Source organism: Mytilus edulis, chromosome 4 (assembly GCF_963676685.1).
Source record: "Mytilus edulis chromosome 4, xbMytEdul2.2, whole genome shotgun sequence".
NCBI lineage: Eukaryota > Metazoa > Mollusca > Bivalvia > Mytilida > Mytilidae > Mytilus > Mytilus edulis.
The window spans coordinates 19,821,833-19,839,448 of NC_092347.1; the positions used below are offsets into that span (position 1 = coordinate 19,821,833).

General features: G+C 33.0%; 1 protein-coding gene across 1 annotated transcript in view; it reads right to left on the minus strand.

Moving 5' to 3' along the window:
- Positions 1-17,616, minus strand: part of LOC139519167 (uncharacterized) — a 33,713-nt gene continuing 16,097 nt past the window's right edge. Inside the window, exon 2 of the mRNA XM_071311024.1 lies at positions 1-4,355. Coding sequence (XP_071167125.1) covers positions 1,312-4,086 — 2,775 coding nt within the window. The 5' untranslated portion in view covers positions 4,087-4,355 and the 3' untranslated portion in view covers positions 1-1,311. The remainder of the gene's footprint in view (positions 4,356-17,616) is intronic.

A 17,616-nucleotide genomic window follows, 5' to 3' on the forward strand; every position in this document is an offset into this window, starting at 1 on the left:
TTTTCTCAATAATTTAGTATCAATTCTATCAATTCACATGTACAATGACAAAACAATGACATTCAGTTATAAAAGTGTCTTTATAATTCATTAATTTCTGAATGAAATAACTTTAAAAGCTTCCATTTGTTGTGTTACCCTATAAGTGCTCACTGGATAGTCAATGAATAGTGAAGATAACATTAAAACAAGAAAAGATTAATACAAAATTTATTTTAAGATTTTCAAGTGGGTTTTTTCTCCCGAATCACCCCTAAAACCCCATAAATCCGCTAATGATACATGTATTACTTGTTTAAAAATCTGGGAATGAAGTTCCACGTTTTGAAAAATTACTGGTTAGTTCGCTTTCTTTTTTTTTAAAGTTTTTTTTCCCGGTTCGTTTTAAAAAAAACCAAATATTGTATAGAAAACTTACTTAATAGATGACTTGAATATTGATGTGTTCATACTGCAATATATACAACTTACCCTGTTCGTCCTGCTTAATGAAATTTTTTGAAAGGGTACAAGGTGGGGAAAACCATTAACCTTATTATTTGTTATCTACTCACCATGTCGTATCTTGTTACCTAGCGACATAGATGTTTTTATCTTTTATTGAGATTATTAAATGTGATTCATCAAAATATTATAATTACATACACTTAAAGTCATATGAAACAAGTGACTTGTTACAAATAATGTTAATCCAATTCTTGGACCAATACATGAATATATCATAAACTTAGTCTTCTGTGCATGATTTTAACTTGAGGTTTCATATGACACAGATTTCGTTTTTGAACAAATTAACCTTGAATCTCATCCAAATTTTGAAAATGGTCCCTTTATGTGTTCATACATGACCTATTGCAATTAAGCCCCTTACACAAAATACTCTTCTATCCCCAGTGGTGCAAGTAAGACTGTCATTCTAGGTGATCACCTTTAAGATACATGTACAAATTAACTGATTTATCGTTTATACAATAATGTAATTGATTTTGTCTTAATATCCATGAAATACTTGTCACTGGACGTTAAACAAATTGACGATATAATCCAAAATCAATCCAAAAATAGTTTCCTGGCAACGATGTTTATCATTCTTAAACATGGGGTCGTACATTAATAAATAAACAGAAATACATCACAGAATTGATTTCTTTCGAGCTATTTAAAAAATCTTGAAATTATAATGAAAAAAATTCTTGTACCAGTATTGCTAGATATTAAAATTAAATTAAGTTATGTTGTCTATTTACGTTTTCTTTTGATAAAATAAACCAACATTTAACAATTGCAGTTAAGGATTCACAAAGAAACATTTCAGACTGCATTTAGTTTTCTGATGAAATCGGCAAACATTTTGATTTTTTCGCATGTTGTGACATCTTTGTCGCATGAAATGACTTCACATTCTTCATCAGGAACATTTTTGTTTTTAGTTTGTTCCAAGTCCTTTTCAAATATATTCAAACGTGGCAATAAAAATACCGGAAGATTACCCGCTAGAGCTGATTCTTCAAGCAGGTCATACAATTTCAATGCTAGTACAATTGAGTTGTAGAGAACTGACCTATGTGGATGTGGAAGCTGGTGCAGGATTCTTGGTTCGGAATCTACCGTGTGGAATAAACAATTTTTCAACATGTAACTAGATATTTCTTCACTGGCGATGAATGTGTCATACCGACTCGGATTATTTCCTTCAAACATATCAAACATTTCAATCGTCTGCTTTCTTTCATATTTCATTTTCGGACACACAAAGTTACTTTTCATAATTTTTGCTAAGGCATAACTTTGGCGTATCCACTTCGGAAAAGATCGCATAAGCTGAAGTTCCAACGGAGCACAAGATATTCTGAAGAAAATATCAGTATCGACCTCTTCAAACGCTTCGTCGTCGGCCTCTGGGTGCTGACATAACATCAAGAAATCTTCTTGTAAAACTCTTTCAGAAACAATGTTATTTACGGTTAAATTCGCCCCTATCGGACGCCAGTTCTGAACTCGGATTGCGGGTACAATATCTATACTGGCATGTATTCCTTTGTAATTTTCGCCGATGATGAAAAGTTTAAAATTGATGGTAGGAGTGTTTAACTTATTATGTATTGAAAACCCATCCACGAAAACTTCGTCATAAATCCATGTTGATGGATTTGTTAAAACAAGTTTGACTAAACCAAAGAAATCATCTCGCAATATTTTACAATTAAGAAACTTCTTATGATCAAAGTAATATTGAAAATCTTCATTTATTACATCGTTTTTATGTCTGACATTGTGAAATCCTTTGTTTAAATGTAAAATATTTGCTTGGTGAGACTGATCTGCTGTACAAATCTGAGAGAATTTATCGAGAATGAGAAGAAAATCAAATTCATCGGGGTCGTCAATCTTTGTTCCTTCGTATGTGCTGCCAGAACGGAAAAGTGAACATTTGAATCTTTTGTCAAGATTACCAACTTGGTTTGCAATTTGGCGAGTAAATGAAAGAATTAGTGATTCTATCCATTGTGCTTCATCCACAGATTGGGGTAAACCAACTCCTGGAATGTCTAGTACATGACTGTAGTACTCCTCTAGATCTTTCGGGAGATCAAAATGTTCTCTCAGATTTGTAATACATTGGTATTCGGTATAACCAATAGACCAGTTGAGATTTATCCAGGGAGACTTATAACCAAGTGCATTAGTTGAATATGGTCGTTCAAATGATCCTTTAGCCATGGATGTTTCCAGTAATGCTGATGTATCCCAACATCTCCAGAAAAGGGCGATGTCGTGTGGTGTTCGACCAGACCGATCGCGCTTATACACATCGGCTCCATTTCTTAACAGAACGTCCACCTCTCGAATTCTGTTTTCCCAGGCAGCGTAGTGCAGTGAAGTGCTTCCAAATTTATCGTTTTTGTTAACCCGGCATCCTTTATTTATAAGATACTGACATATCCTTGGATCACAGGCAGGAAAAGTTGCTACGATCGGGGTACGTCTGCACTGGTCAATCAAATTTATGTCTGCGCCACTTTCAACCAAAAGCTTCACTACGTGAAGTTTCCGCGCAAAGAAAAGGGCTGTTCTTCCAAAAATATCTCGAATGTTTACATCCGCTCCACGTTTGATCAAATATTTGAGAATTGGAATCTTTTCATTCTGCTGTAAAACTGACTGTGAGGTTAAATGGAGGAGTGTGTGTCCAAATTTCTCTTTTATATTGATGTTGTCAATAAACGTGATGAAATGTTTGACAAGTTTAACGTTAACAAGTCCTCGAATGATGTAGAAAGACACTGGTAAATGGCCATCATTGTTTTGTTGGTTCATGATCGTGGCCAATTGCTCTTTGGGGATAATAGGTAACTGCTCATCTAATAAATAGAACATAAATCGTTCGGATGTATCTATACCTGCTCGATAACGTAGAAAACAATGTATAAAATTCTCTTTATATTTGTTTTGTATTGTAACATTTATTCCTTTGATTTTAAGCAGCTCTGGTATAAACAGTTCACTATAGATCCCTCGACTGGCAACGTGCAAAATAGTTTCCCCTTCTTTTGTTTTTGTATTTATATCAAAGCCTTTCTTTACAGCAAGTTTTATAGTTTTAACTACGTGGTTGACAGCGTCGCCTTCAAACTCGGATGAAGCGTCAACTAGAAAGTGTAGTGGGGTGGCCCCTTCCTCGTCAGGTTCATTTACTGGTGGATTTAAACATTTCAACATTGCTACAACTTTGTCAATATTTGCTTCCAAGCAAGCGTAATGCAAAGGTGTTTTTTCATTAATGTCTTTGCAGTACATATTTGCCCCGGCCTTAAGGACCTCTTTGAAAACTGCGAAGGATGTTTCACTACATGCGGCAAGATGCAAAGCCGTGTCTCCGTCAGAATCTGGTAAGTTTGCATTTGCCTTGTATTGAATCAATGTCTTAACGCTATGAATGTCGTCATTGCTAATAGCAATTTGCAAAGGAGAGATAAAATCACTACATGGTCCTTCAATAGATACGGGATTAAATTGTAGAAGTTTTAGAACCGTTTTGGCCGATTTATACTGTACTGCAGCTAATAGAGGGTCTTTCCAAGGCATTACTTTGGTAAATAATTGGATTGTTCTGTCCAGCTAGTAATTAGATGAAGAGATGTTCCCACAATTATATAAAATACTTCTGAACATGGTAGTTAATATGTGTAATATACGATATGGTTTGTTCACAATCGATTTGCTTCTGAACATTGTCGTTAATGTGTAATTTACGATATGGTTTGTTCACAATCGATTTGCTTCTGAACATGGTAGTTAATACGTGTAATATACGATATGGTTGGTTCACAGTCGATACATATGCCGTATCTCATCTGAAAATATAAACATGATCACAAATATAATGTTATAATGTTATGTTCGTCTGTGATACCTATATCCTACATTTAGTTGTTTTCATCTACCTTTTGTTTGAACTTTAAATTTTGTCCTATTTCATATCGAAATAGAATAATGCAGAGTACAGTAATAAACTACCCCCATCCCTAAAAAAAGGGACAAAGGGATGGCAAAAAGCAAAAAGAACAGCATGAATGGTCCCAAAATGACTGGTGTAAAACAAATCAAACAAGAAAAAAAAGACTATCTACTATTTTACCCAGCAACATTCTGATATTTTCTATTTGAAGCCAGAGTTTGAAATAGAGTGGTTGTCAGTGTCTGCCGACTGTAATACCATAATGGTTACTGATGTTTTTTAGTTAAATCTAGCCGTTTGTTATCCATTTTGAATTGCTCTACGTTTTGTTCTTTAAAGCCCTTTTCACTTAATCATGCAGACGTATATATTTTGCACATTATTACCCGTCATTGTTAACATTCTTGTTCTTATTTTGCTCAACATTTGTTTGATAGTACTACAAATGTAATCATGTAATTTGACCCAAAATGTAGCAAAATCCATTGTATATGGCCCATATAAATTATAAATTTCAACAACAAAAGAAATTAAAAAAAAAGGTTCAATGACCAAAGTGCATTTGATTTCAGCAATTTACTTATTGTTTAATAATTCATTTATATATCATAATTTCTTGAAGTAATTTTCCAAAGTCGACATGTTTCTTTTCGTTTAGACAAATCCGATAATGATTTGTTTTACTATAATTCTTACTTGTAAGTAATATTCACTCTATTAAATCAATCATGTAAAAATGACTACCAAATATTCATATGGTCCGGAACATGTTCATTGTACACGGATGCCCCCCTCGCACTACAATTTTCTATATTCAGTGGACCGTGAAAATGGGGTAAAAACTTGGCATTAGAAAGAGAAAGATCATATCATGGTGAATATGTTTACTAAGGTTCAACTTTAGCAAAAATTACTTTTACAAAAAGCGGGACAGACGGACGAACAGACGTATATACATGTACATAAGAACGCATGCGCGACAAACGTGTTTACTTAAATGACAAGGTACGATAAGGCCCGTTTTTGGCCCCCTTATTTTCTCTATTTTCAAGTTCAGTTTTTGAAAGCTACTTTTTATGTTAAAATATTCCCTGATGCTTGAAGTTTGTTTGGATGAACTTCAAAACCACTAATTGGGTGAGGTGAGTGGGGTAAACTTATTGTTATTATTCAAATATTGCAATTATCATTCACTTTTCAGGTGTTTAGTACAACGAATTTTTAGTTTTTAAGTGACTGCGTCAACGTGACCCAGGACTTTTTTTTATTCCAATGTCATTAGCACTGTTTTTGCTGTCTAAATCACTGTAATTTTTTCTGGGTCACGTAGGTGCACCATATTAAATTCTAAGAAACAATGAACAAAAATATTATTTTAAATGGTGCACACGATGTTACTAATTCATTTATTATGACTATTATGTGTTGCATTCCAAAATTGACACATTTGACCTAGATACGACAACCGTTCATACTGGCTGTTCAAACTCATCCCTCTTAAAAAATCACAGTGCCAGTCGTTAGATTCTTTACAAACAAAAAGGGAAGAGCCTACACAAACGCTTTTACACTTATACTTATCGGACATAGAAATTACCTTAATTTTCCTATTCAGAATAGAAATAATTGATGCGGTCGGCGTTATGCATTTGTGCCGATATGCATTTCATTTGCGCCGATTTTTTCTTTCATTTGCGCCGAAAAAAATTTCATTTGCGCCGAATTTTTTATAGGTAAGTTACAGGTAAAAACGTATAAAAAGATGTGGTATAAGTGCCAATTAGACAACTCTCTATTCCAGTCATGTTATTTTTCATTCATCATTTACCAGGGGGAGGTGGAAGTAGGGTTTCGAGCAGGATAAATCAATATAAAAACTATATATTTTTATACTTTAAAATCAAGAACAAAAAAACAATAATAAAAGCACTCTGTTAATGCTTAAATAAAGAATTATGAATCTATTTACAACGTTCAAATCATAAATCTGTTCTTGTCGAATGTTTATAGGCAACACATCTAATATATATTCCTTTCTTGTTATTTTAGCCCTCACTATCGCTCGGGCAAAAATAATCACGAATATAATGCCTACCCATGTTAAAACTACAATAAAGTATAGCTTGCATCAATTATTTCTTATTTATCATAATTTATGTTTAGTAGTAAATACAGTAGTTTTGCATATGTGATAAATAGCCTGCTGTTTAATCTATATCGCGAAACTTTAAATTAAGATTTTTTTCCCCTCAAAATAGGTCCAGCTATAGAACGGTCATTCGGCAGTGACGTAATTTATTGAATGACGTCATTGTGTGGTATGTGACGTCAAGAACTTCAAGTTTTCATATTTTTTGGCACACAAAATGCAACTATAAAACATACAAAACACAAAAAAATACGGTTTCAAAAATACAATGCTAAACAAAATATTTTTAAAACAACAGCACGCAAATTGTAAGGTAACCCAGGTGCTTCGGATAAGTAATTGAAAAGTTCTTTTTAGAGGCTTTTGAAGCAAGACAAAAGTAGAACTGAAGGTAACCCAGTTCTATGGATCAGAAAACAGTTCATATAATATAATACTCTCCTGTTGAAATATATGATAAAGCGTATAAAACATGGCAAAATCCGTATCACATGCCGTATCACCCTCGACCAATCTCACCCTTCGGGCCTAAAGGCCCTTGGGCTGATATTGGTGTCTCGGGATGATACGACATATACGGATTTTGCTATGTATTATTCTCTATTTATACGGTAAGATTATTGATTGTTGATGTAGATTGCAATTGTTTACACCGCTGACATTTACTCTTGTTGGATAACATATGGATTGACATTTCCTAATTTATATACACAAATATATGTTGCTAATAAGCCGCTACCTTACGGATCCTTTTTTCTTCAAACTTCGCATGGGTTTGACGATATGAATTATTGTCGAGCCTGCAACGTTTGTTGCAGAAAGCTTGACATAGGGATAGTGATCCGGCGGCAGCGGCGACTACGGCGGAGTTAGCTAACTTCTTAAAAGCTTTATATTTTAGAAAGTGGAAGACCTGGATGCTTCATACTTTGTATATAGTTGCCTCATGTTACTAGTTTTTTTCCGTCATTCACATGTTCAATGTCCTTGACCTCATTTTCATGGTTTAGTGACTTCGTGAAAAAAAAAGTTAAGATTTTTTGTAATATTAAATTCTCTCTTATTATAAGTAATAGGATAACTACCTTTGGTATGTGCGTACCTTGCAAGGTCCTCATGCCAGTCAGACAGTTTTCACTTGACCTCAACCTCATTTCATAGATCAGTGAACAAGGTTAAGTTTTGGTGGTCAAGTCCATCAAAACTCAAAAACTTACCTTTGATCCTGGACCATGAAAATAGGGTCAAGGTCAGATGACACCTGCCAGCTAGACATGTACACCGTCCTATCATTCAATACACCAAATATAGTAGACCTATTGCATACAGAATAAGAAAAACAGACCAAAACACAAAAATTTAACTATAACCACTGAACAATGAAAATGAGGTAAAGGTCAGATGACACCTGCCAGTTGAACATGTACACCTTCCATACACCAAATATACTAGACCTATTGCCAATAGTATCTGAGATATGGTGTATGGAAATATTTAATGATGTATATGTCAGTCGCGCAAGTTTTATTTGACCTTGACCTCATTTTCACGGTTCATAGCTGAGTGTTAAATTAATTTTGTTTAGGTCTTTTTTTTCTTAAACTATAAGCAATAGGTCAACTATATGTGTTGTATGGAAGAATTGTTAGCTTTAAACACTGTGCGGGACAAATTTGCCATTCCGGTATCGGCAAATCTGACTTTGTCGGTTTACAAGATATAAAAAAAAATTTGCCCAGTGATAGATTATTGAAAAATTAAAAAAATGCCATATGTCCCAACTTGTCACTGTTGTCACTCTTGTCACTGCAGCTGATTAAAAGTACATTTCCCATGGGAAATTTGATAATTCCCATGGGAATATTAGAAATTCCCATGGGAACATTGGAAGTTCCCATGGGAAAAATTACTTTTCCCATGGGAAGTTTAGAGTTCCCATAGGAACTTTAAAGTTCCCATGGGAACATAAGTAAATTGTTTGTTCCCATGGGAAGTTCTAAATTTCCCAAGGGAAACTTTAAATTTCCCAAGGGAACTTTTCTTCCCAAGGGAACTCCTTTTCTTCCCATGGGAAAATACTTTTCCCATGGGAACAATATTTTTTCCCATGGGAACAATAATTTTTCCCATGGGAACAATAATTTTTCCCATGGGAACAATAATTTTTCCCTTGGGAACAATATGTTTTCCCATGGGAACAATAATTGTTCACATGGGAAGTGATATTACTAAAAAGAAAACATAAAAAAATCCTCTAATTGCATGAGTGAAGCAATTTCACAAAACGGACTAAGTTATTATGGGTACAAGTATTTCTTTGAATCTTAATTGTAGAAATATATAATTGTGTGTTCTACGATTTTTGTCTTGGCATGCTTAATTGAAAGTGAATCACTATGTGTCAAAAATTTAACTACTATAAATTCAGAAATTACTGCTGTTTTTATTATTGTGAAAATAGTGACAGGGTTATAATCACAATAATATACACTTGCATATTGAAATTTTTTATGAACTAAACAGGATTATTCTAAATTTTGCACACAAAAAAATGATGAAATTGAGAAAAATCGCACTTACAATTGCTAGCAATAATTTTTGAATTTTCAGTATATAGTTTTGCATATATAGCTTTCACACCATTGCACACAGTGTCTTATGTTTATCCATTTGAATCTTTTTGTGTTTTTTTCATGGAGACATTTAAATGTTGATAGGTCTTGCTCATTGTTGACGGCTGTTCAGTCACTGGCTGAAAATACCTTTATCTCTGGTTTTTAGTTGTCTCATTGGCAATCACATACCATATCCTTACTTAATTTCAACACTTCTTAATTTAAGTTATGTACATTTGAGAATATCATTTTCAAAAAGACAAAACATTACAATTGGTATAACAAATAAGGCACTTGTGTTTTAATATTTCATCTTTCACTGAGATAACACCATCAAGTAAAATGTGTGAAACAAAAACAGAAAATTAAACAAACAGCAATAAAATAACTTAAGCAAGTGTCAATAAACCTGCACAAATAACATGAATAATAATGGTATCTAAGGTCATAAGCAAGTGACAATAAACATACAGCAATAATATATCTAAGGTCATAAGCATAAACATGCAGCAATATTATACATTGTATATCTAAGGTCATAAGCAAAAGACAATCAACATACAGCAATAGTATATCTAACATGTCTAAGGTCATAAGCAAAAGACAATCAACATACAGCAATAGTATATCTAAGGTCATAAGCATAAACATGCAGCAATAATATATCTAAGGTCATAAGCAAGTGACAATCAACATACAGCAATAATGTATCTAAGGTCATAAGCATTTAAAAAAAAACATGCAGCAATAATATATCTAAGGTCATAAGCAAGTGACAATCAACATACAGCAATAATGTATCTAAGGTCAAAAGTATAAACATGCAGCAATAATATATCTAATTTCATAAGCATAAACATACAGCAATAATATATCTAAGGTCATAAGCATAAACATACAGCATTAATAATATATCTAAGGTCATAAGCAAGAGAAAATAAACAGGTCTTGTATAAGAATATTAACAGTATCCGGGACAAGTTTGCAATTCTGCTGAGTGCAAAAGTTGTCACCTTAATTTTTGGAGTTAAGTCAAAATGAAGTTGATAACTTGATTGGTATTGGTTCTCTGATATTTGTCCTAAAAATGTTTGGCTCTAGCACCACTGTTGAAAAAGTAATGCCCCTTTTTTCAACAATTTCCTCAGAGGAAAAAGAGTTTTCCTCAAGGGAAAAAGATTTCTTTTTCCCTTAGGGAATTTGCTGCCTAATTATTTCCTTTGAGGAAATTCTTTTTCTCTTGAGGAAATTTGCCGCTTCAAATTTTCCATTGAGGAAATTTCCTCTTAGGAAATCATTGTTCTTCAAATTTCCTCTAAGGAAATTTCTGAACATCAAATTTCCCTTCAGGAAATGTTTTTCCTCTATAAAAATTTCATAACAGTACAAACATTGACAAACAGTATAAATATATTTTCTCCTAGACTGAATTATTGATCATGTTGATACAAAAGATTATATAAATTAAACACTTTTCATGTCAAATTAACTTGTCTTCTGTTTCAGCTGCTGTGTATAATTATTCTACCCCCTACATAACAGTTCAGTGCATAAATAATTCCATTCACAAGACATCTTCCTTCAATTGGTTGAATAAATTTTGGCAACTTGTTCTTCAAACATCTTCTCTGTATATTTGATATGATGGAGAGCCATGTACATAATATTATGTACATGAATGGATAACGCATGTGTTTATTTCGACAACAAACATGACAAAGATACTATTTTTTATCTTAATTTCTCCATAATCCATCAGTGAATATGTAGGTTGTTACATTTTACACCATTGTGTCCTTGTGCATCTTTGATAGTACTCCATTTTGTTTATAGCAATTTTGTAGAATTTTTTCTATTTCTTTTTCCAGAAAACACACAATTGAGTTCATTTCACATTAATTAATCCAATTAGCACATTATGTAGAAAAGTATTAACAAATAAGTTTCCTCTTCAGTATAGACTTGCAGGACCTGACGATGATCATAAAAACCAAGATATCTGACCTATAAATACACAAAATAAAAATAAAAAGTTATAAACAATATAAATGGAGAAAAAAACAGCAATATTAATAGGCTTATTTTATCATGTTTTAATTAAAGTCATAAGAAACCTCAAATTAAAAAAAAATATGTATAATAATTATGTTTTTTATAACTAAATGGATAGTTTTCATTATGCAACTTAAGTACATATACTTTTTTCTGGCGAAAATTCTTTAATTTGTCCACATTTAGAAGAAGTTTACTTATTTTTAATTGATTGCTTCCAGGAAGCAATTCGCCGATACATATTTTCCATATACATAGTGACCCGAGCGTAACCCTCCTCGTAAAAATCTGGTGACCACAATATGCAAGGATCTGTCATTGAAATAAACAAATAGCTGATTATACATGTTAAACACGTGCTCAATACCCATGCTTTTTGTGATTTGTTTACTATAAGGTGGCAATCGGAAAAACTCAGCTTCAAAACACGGCATTTAATGAGCAGCATTATTTGTTAAATCATAACAAATAGAGAGAAAAAAAATTGACGATTTATATGATATACTTGTGAAAATAATGATAAAATCGTGCACAGAGGACTAAGTTTATGATGTATACATGCATTGGTTCAAAAGTTGGACAAACTTTATTTTTCATCACTCACTCGTTTCATATGACTTTAACATTTGAGAAACTTTCATTTGATATTCTTACTTGTCATGCTTTATATGAGTTCTCTTATTTCAGTGCTTTGTGTCCAACATTTAATATTCGTTGTTTAGTGCCTTGCAGTGATATTTAAAGTTTAGCCACTTGCAAAAGTTGTTATAGAATGTTCATATGCTGTGTTATTTGAACCACTGTCCTATATTATGGTCAGGTAAGAGGTTGAGTGCTCACAGACATGATATTTTTTTTATTAATTGTTATCATGGTTATTGTTTTTGAACATGTTGAACTAAATTGGATTGTTTAAATCTTTTCATGTTGGGATCTTTATTGGCTGACCTATAAAGGAAGTGTTGTCTCATTATTGAAGGCCAGCCCATCATTGGCCTTTAATTTCTTGCATCCACTTCTTTGAACTCTGGTGGATAAGTCACTCATTTACCATACCACATCTTCTTATTTTTATAAGAGTCATCATTCAAAGGCAATTACTTTTATCATGTTTATTACTGTAATTCAGAAATTATCCAGAGGTTTTTAGTAATGCGATTAATGTGACTGGGTGAGCATTGCAAAAATAAGAAATCATATTTTGATAACAGAAACATATATACATGATATATATCATGTATATATAATTGATGCAGATTTTTTTTGTAATCACAATAAGTTGTCCATTCCCTGAAAAATCACAATAATAAATGCAAGCAATAATTTCTGAATTTACAGTATATAGAAGTGGTCTTACCATTTAGGCCTTGTTGTATTCTGTTTATCTTCATGTTTTGTCGCTCATTTCTATTGAAACTGTTTATATTTTTCATTATTTTTCTATATTTCTTGTCCTATAAAACATAAAAAGGGTAAAAACTATTATTAAACATCAGTATTTTCTTTATATACAATAATATTTAATAACAAGAGGCTCTCAAAAGCCTGAATCGCTAACCTTAATTCTTTTGGTTAAATCTCTCATCAATGATTATTTTGGCTTTTCAATTTATTTAAATGTTTTTTGGATCGTCTTCAAAAGCCAAAAAAAATAATCATTTTCTCCTATGTTCTATTTTAGCCATAGGAGCTATGTTTCTTGACATACAAGGAAATAAAATATAAAATTTATACTAGATACTCTGAAACTCATTTAGCCTAAGTTTGCCTGAAATTGATACAGCAGTTTCAAAGGAGAAGATTTTTTAAAGTAAGTCAACATGATGAACAAATTGTGAAAAAAGTCTTTAAAGGGCAATAACTTCTTAAGGGGTCAATTGACAATTTTGGTCAAATTGACTTAATTGAAGATCTTACTTTGCTGAACATTATTGCTGTTTACAGTTTATTTCTATCTATAATTATATTCAAGATAATAAACAAAAACAGCAAAATTTCCTTAAAATTATCAATTCAGGGGCAGCAACCCAACAACAGGTTGTCTGATTCATCTGAAAATTTCAGGGCAGATAGATCTTGACCTGATAAACAATATTACCCACGTCAGATTTGCTCTAAATGCTTTGGTTTTTGAGTTATAAGCCAAAAACTGCATTTGACCCCTATGTTCTATTTTTAGCAATGGCGACCATGTTTGTTGATAGATCATAACTTCGGATACAATTTACAAACTAGATACCCTAAGGAACATTCAGTTAAAGTTTGGAAGTATTTGGCCAGGTAGTTTCAGAGGAGAAGATTTTTGTAAAAGATTACTAAGATTTACGAAAAATGGTTAAAAATTAACTATAAAGGGCAATAACTCTTAAAGGGGTCAACTGACCATTTCCGTCATGTTGACTTATTTGTAAATCTTACTTTGCTGAACATTATTGCTGTTTACAGTTTATCTCTATCTATAATAATATTCAAGATAATAACCAAAAACAGAAAAATTTCTTTAAAATTACCAATTCAGGGGCAGTAACCCAACAACAGGTTGTCTGATTCATCTGAAAATTTCAGGGCAGATAGATCTTGACCTGATAAACAATATTATCCCATGTCAGATTTGCTCTAAATGCTTTGGTTTTTGAGTTATAAGCCAAAAACTGCATTTGACCCCTATGTTCTATTTTTAGCAATGGCGACCATGTTTGTTGATAGATCACAACTTCGGGTACAATTTACAAACTAGATACCCTAAGGAACATTCAGTTAAAGTTTGGAAGTATTTGGCCAGGTAGTTTCAGAGGAGAAGATTTTTGTAAAAGATTACTAAGATTTACGAAAAATGGTTAAAAATTGACTATAAAGGGCAATAACTCCTAAAGGGGTCAACTGACCATTTCCGTCATGTTGACTTATTTGTAAATCTTACTTTGCTGAACATTATTCCTGTTTACAGTTCATCTCTATCTATAATAATATTCAAGATAATAACCAAAACAGCAAAATTTCCTTAAAATTACCAATTCAGGGGCAGCAACCCAACAACGGGTTGTCTGATTCATCTGAAAATTTCAGGGCAGATAGATCTTGACCTGATAAACAATATTATCCCATGTCAGATTTGCTCTAAATGCTTTGGTTTTTGAGTTATAAGCCAAAAACTGCATTTGACCCCTATGTTCTATTTTTAGCAATGGCGACCATGTTTGTTGATAGATCAAAACTTCGGATACAATTTATAAATTAGATACCCTAAGGAACATTCAGTTAAAGTTTGAAAGTATTTGGCCCAGTAGTTTCAGAGGAGAAGATTCTTGAAATAGTTTACGACGACAGACGACGGACGACGACGGACGCCAAGTGATGGCATAAGCTCACTTGTCCCTTCGGGACAGGTGAGCTAAAAATGGAATATTTGTGCTATTTCATTTCACAAACTTTTTGTCAGTCATGACTTTCAAAGACTTTCACCCTGGTCAATAGTTTAAAAAACAAACATTCCCATACTTCTTCTTGGTGTTCGTACTAATTTTTCATTGGACAACAAAAACATGATTCAACTATTCTTCTATGATTTGTTTTGCTTGACTACGTTAAACTCTGGAATATTGTTTACAGTATAATCTGTATGTGTCTCACTCGTCAAAATTTCAAATTAATATATAAATAACCAATAAGAATGCTATGCATGGCTCAGCTTGATACAAACGTATACTTTAAACCCTGAACAGTTGGAGTAAGTATGGACACAACATTCATATCAAACTTTTCTACATTGGTTAGAGGTATAGGGGGAGGTTGAGATCTCACAAACATGTTTAACCCCGCCGCATTTTGCGCCTGTCCCAAGTCAGGAGCCTCTGGCCTTTGTAAGTCTTGTTTTATTTTAATTTTAGTTTCTTGTGTACACTTTGGAAATGAGTATGGCGTTCATTATCACTGAACTAGTATATATTTGTTTAGGGGCCAGCTGAAGGACGCTTCCTGGTGCGGGAATTTCTCGCTACATTGAAGACCTGTTGGTGACCTTCTGCTGTTGTTTTTTATTTGGTCGGGTTGTTGTCTCTTTGACAAATTCCCCATTTCCATTCTCAATTTTATGGATACAACTCTGAATTGTAAATTTGGATTGTGATTCAATAGTTGATGCAGCATAGGTTTCTGACATTGAATGAATGTGGTCCAAGTACTTAAAAATTTTAAATTGACAATTAACCTCTAAAATGGTCCAATATTCAAAATCTTAATACATGGTTAGATGCAGCATATCAACATGATAAAAAAACCCAAATAATTCATTATTTGACGAAATCAAATAAAGTTCAATTTTGGACCCTTTAGATCTCAATGTGGACCCAGGGGCGGATGCAGGAATTTTCGAAAGGGGGGGTGCTAACCCAGGGCAAACAGGGCAAAGGGGGGGTGCAAAACATATGTCCCGATACAAATGCATTGATCGGCAAAAATAAAGGGGGGGTGCGCACCCCCCGGAACCCCCCCCCTGGATCCGCCACTGGGACCAATTTGTTAACGGGCCAAAATATCAAAAATCTAAATGAACATGATGAATGGTTAGATTCGGCATATCAAAGAACCCCATATATTCAATTTTTTTGAAATCAAACAAAGTAAAATATTGGACCCCAATTTGGACCAACTTGAAATTTGGGCCCATACTAAAAATCTAAGTAAATATTCAGATTCAGCATATTAACATGATGAAAGAACACCAAGAATTTAAATATTATTAAAATCAAAATAAGTTTAATTTTGGACCCTTTGAACCTTAAGATAGACCAATTTAAACAGGACCAAAAAACTAGGAATCTAAATACACAGTTAGATTTGGAATATATATATTCGTCGCTGTTATGCAAAAACCTCGTATCTCAATTTTTTGTGGAAATCTTTTTATTGATTATTTAGAATTAAATATGTATGTTCCACTGTATGCGAAAATATCTGATCTTCTAACCAATCATTAACCTGAATTCTGACATGTGACGAAAAAGTGTAGTCGGATTGGTGAGACATTTTGTTGTTCGAAAATATCGTATCTCAAAAGAAAAACACACGGCACGGCAGCTGGCATCATAACAGCTACAGTTTACTGAATCAATTTTAGATTCTCAAAGCTAATAAAGCTTAGAAATAATATGAAAAGCTTTTAAAATACAATATAGGTGCAGACATTTTTGCTCGTCTTGGTAATTTATTGGTTAGAAGATCAGATATTTTCGCATACAGTGGAACATACACATTTAATTCTAAATAATCGATAAAAAGATTTCAGTTTTTACTGCCTGGTGTAAAATAATCAAAACCTTAGATACGAGGTTTTTGTATAACAGCGACGAATTATGTTCCAGACCATATGAGTATTTGGACCGTACGCGTACTGTCCGGACCGTATACGTATACTCATATGGTCCGACCATACGCGTACGGTCGGACCGTATAAGTATACGCGTACGGTCCAGTACGATCTGACAATACATGTTATTTGATCATATGGGTTAAATTGAAACAATCTTTATTTTTAGTTTTACAAATTGTTATTGATAATTTGTTACAATTAGATAGATAAAATGAACAAACGAACAATTGAAATTAGGTATTTGTTTAATTGTATATATGAATCCTATTTTGGTACTCTCGCCCAAGGTGACACAATTCAAGTAACGTAATATTTTTAGCAATTTCATGTATGCAGTTCATGCATGTTCTTTTGCATTTTTTTTTGTGGTAAAGTTGCTAAATATTTTAAAACAATTGAACTCCCACTTTATGTTTACTTCCGATATCTTCAATTTCAGCGTTCATAATACAATTAATGTACTACTGATCGACATGCTTAATACAAGAGATTAGCATATTTAATTAACGTGAATTAAAAACAAGTTAGAATATAAAGTTTTAGTTTCAATTACAATTGAACTTTTTTAAATTAATTTGATAGTTAAGTTATGTTGATCTGCTATATGCATTTGTATCTAATAAACTTGACCAACTTTTTAATAATAGTCAGACCGTACCTTACGCGTACGGTCCGACCGTATGAGTATTTTGAAAAAGTACGCATACGGTCCAGACCGTACGCGTACGGTCCAAATACTCATACGGTCTGGAACATATATATCAAAGAACCCCAATAATTCAATTTTCTATAAAATCAAACAAAGTTTAATATTGGCCCCTTTTGGCCCCTAATTCATGTAATTTCTAAACTCTGGACAAAAACTCTGGTCACAAACCCTGTGTTTGAGTTTCATAGATTTCTGTTAACTTATACTAAAAGTAATTATGCGAAAACCAAGTGTCTTCGGACTACGATGACTACATGATAAAAT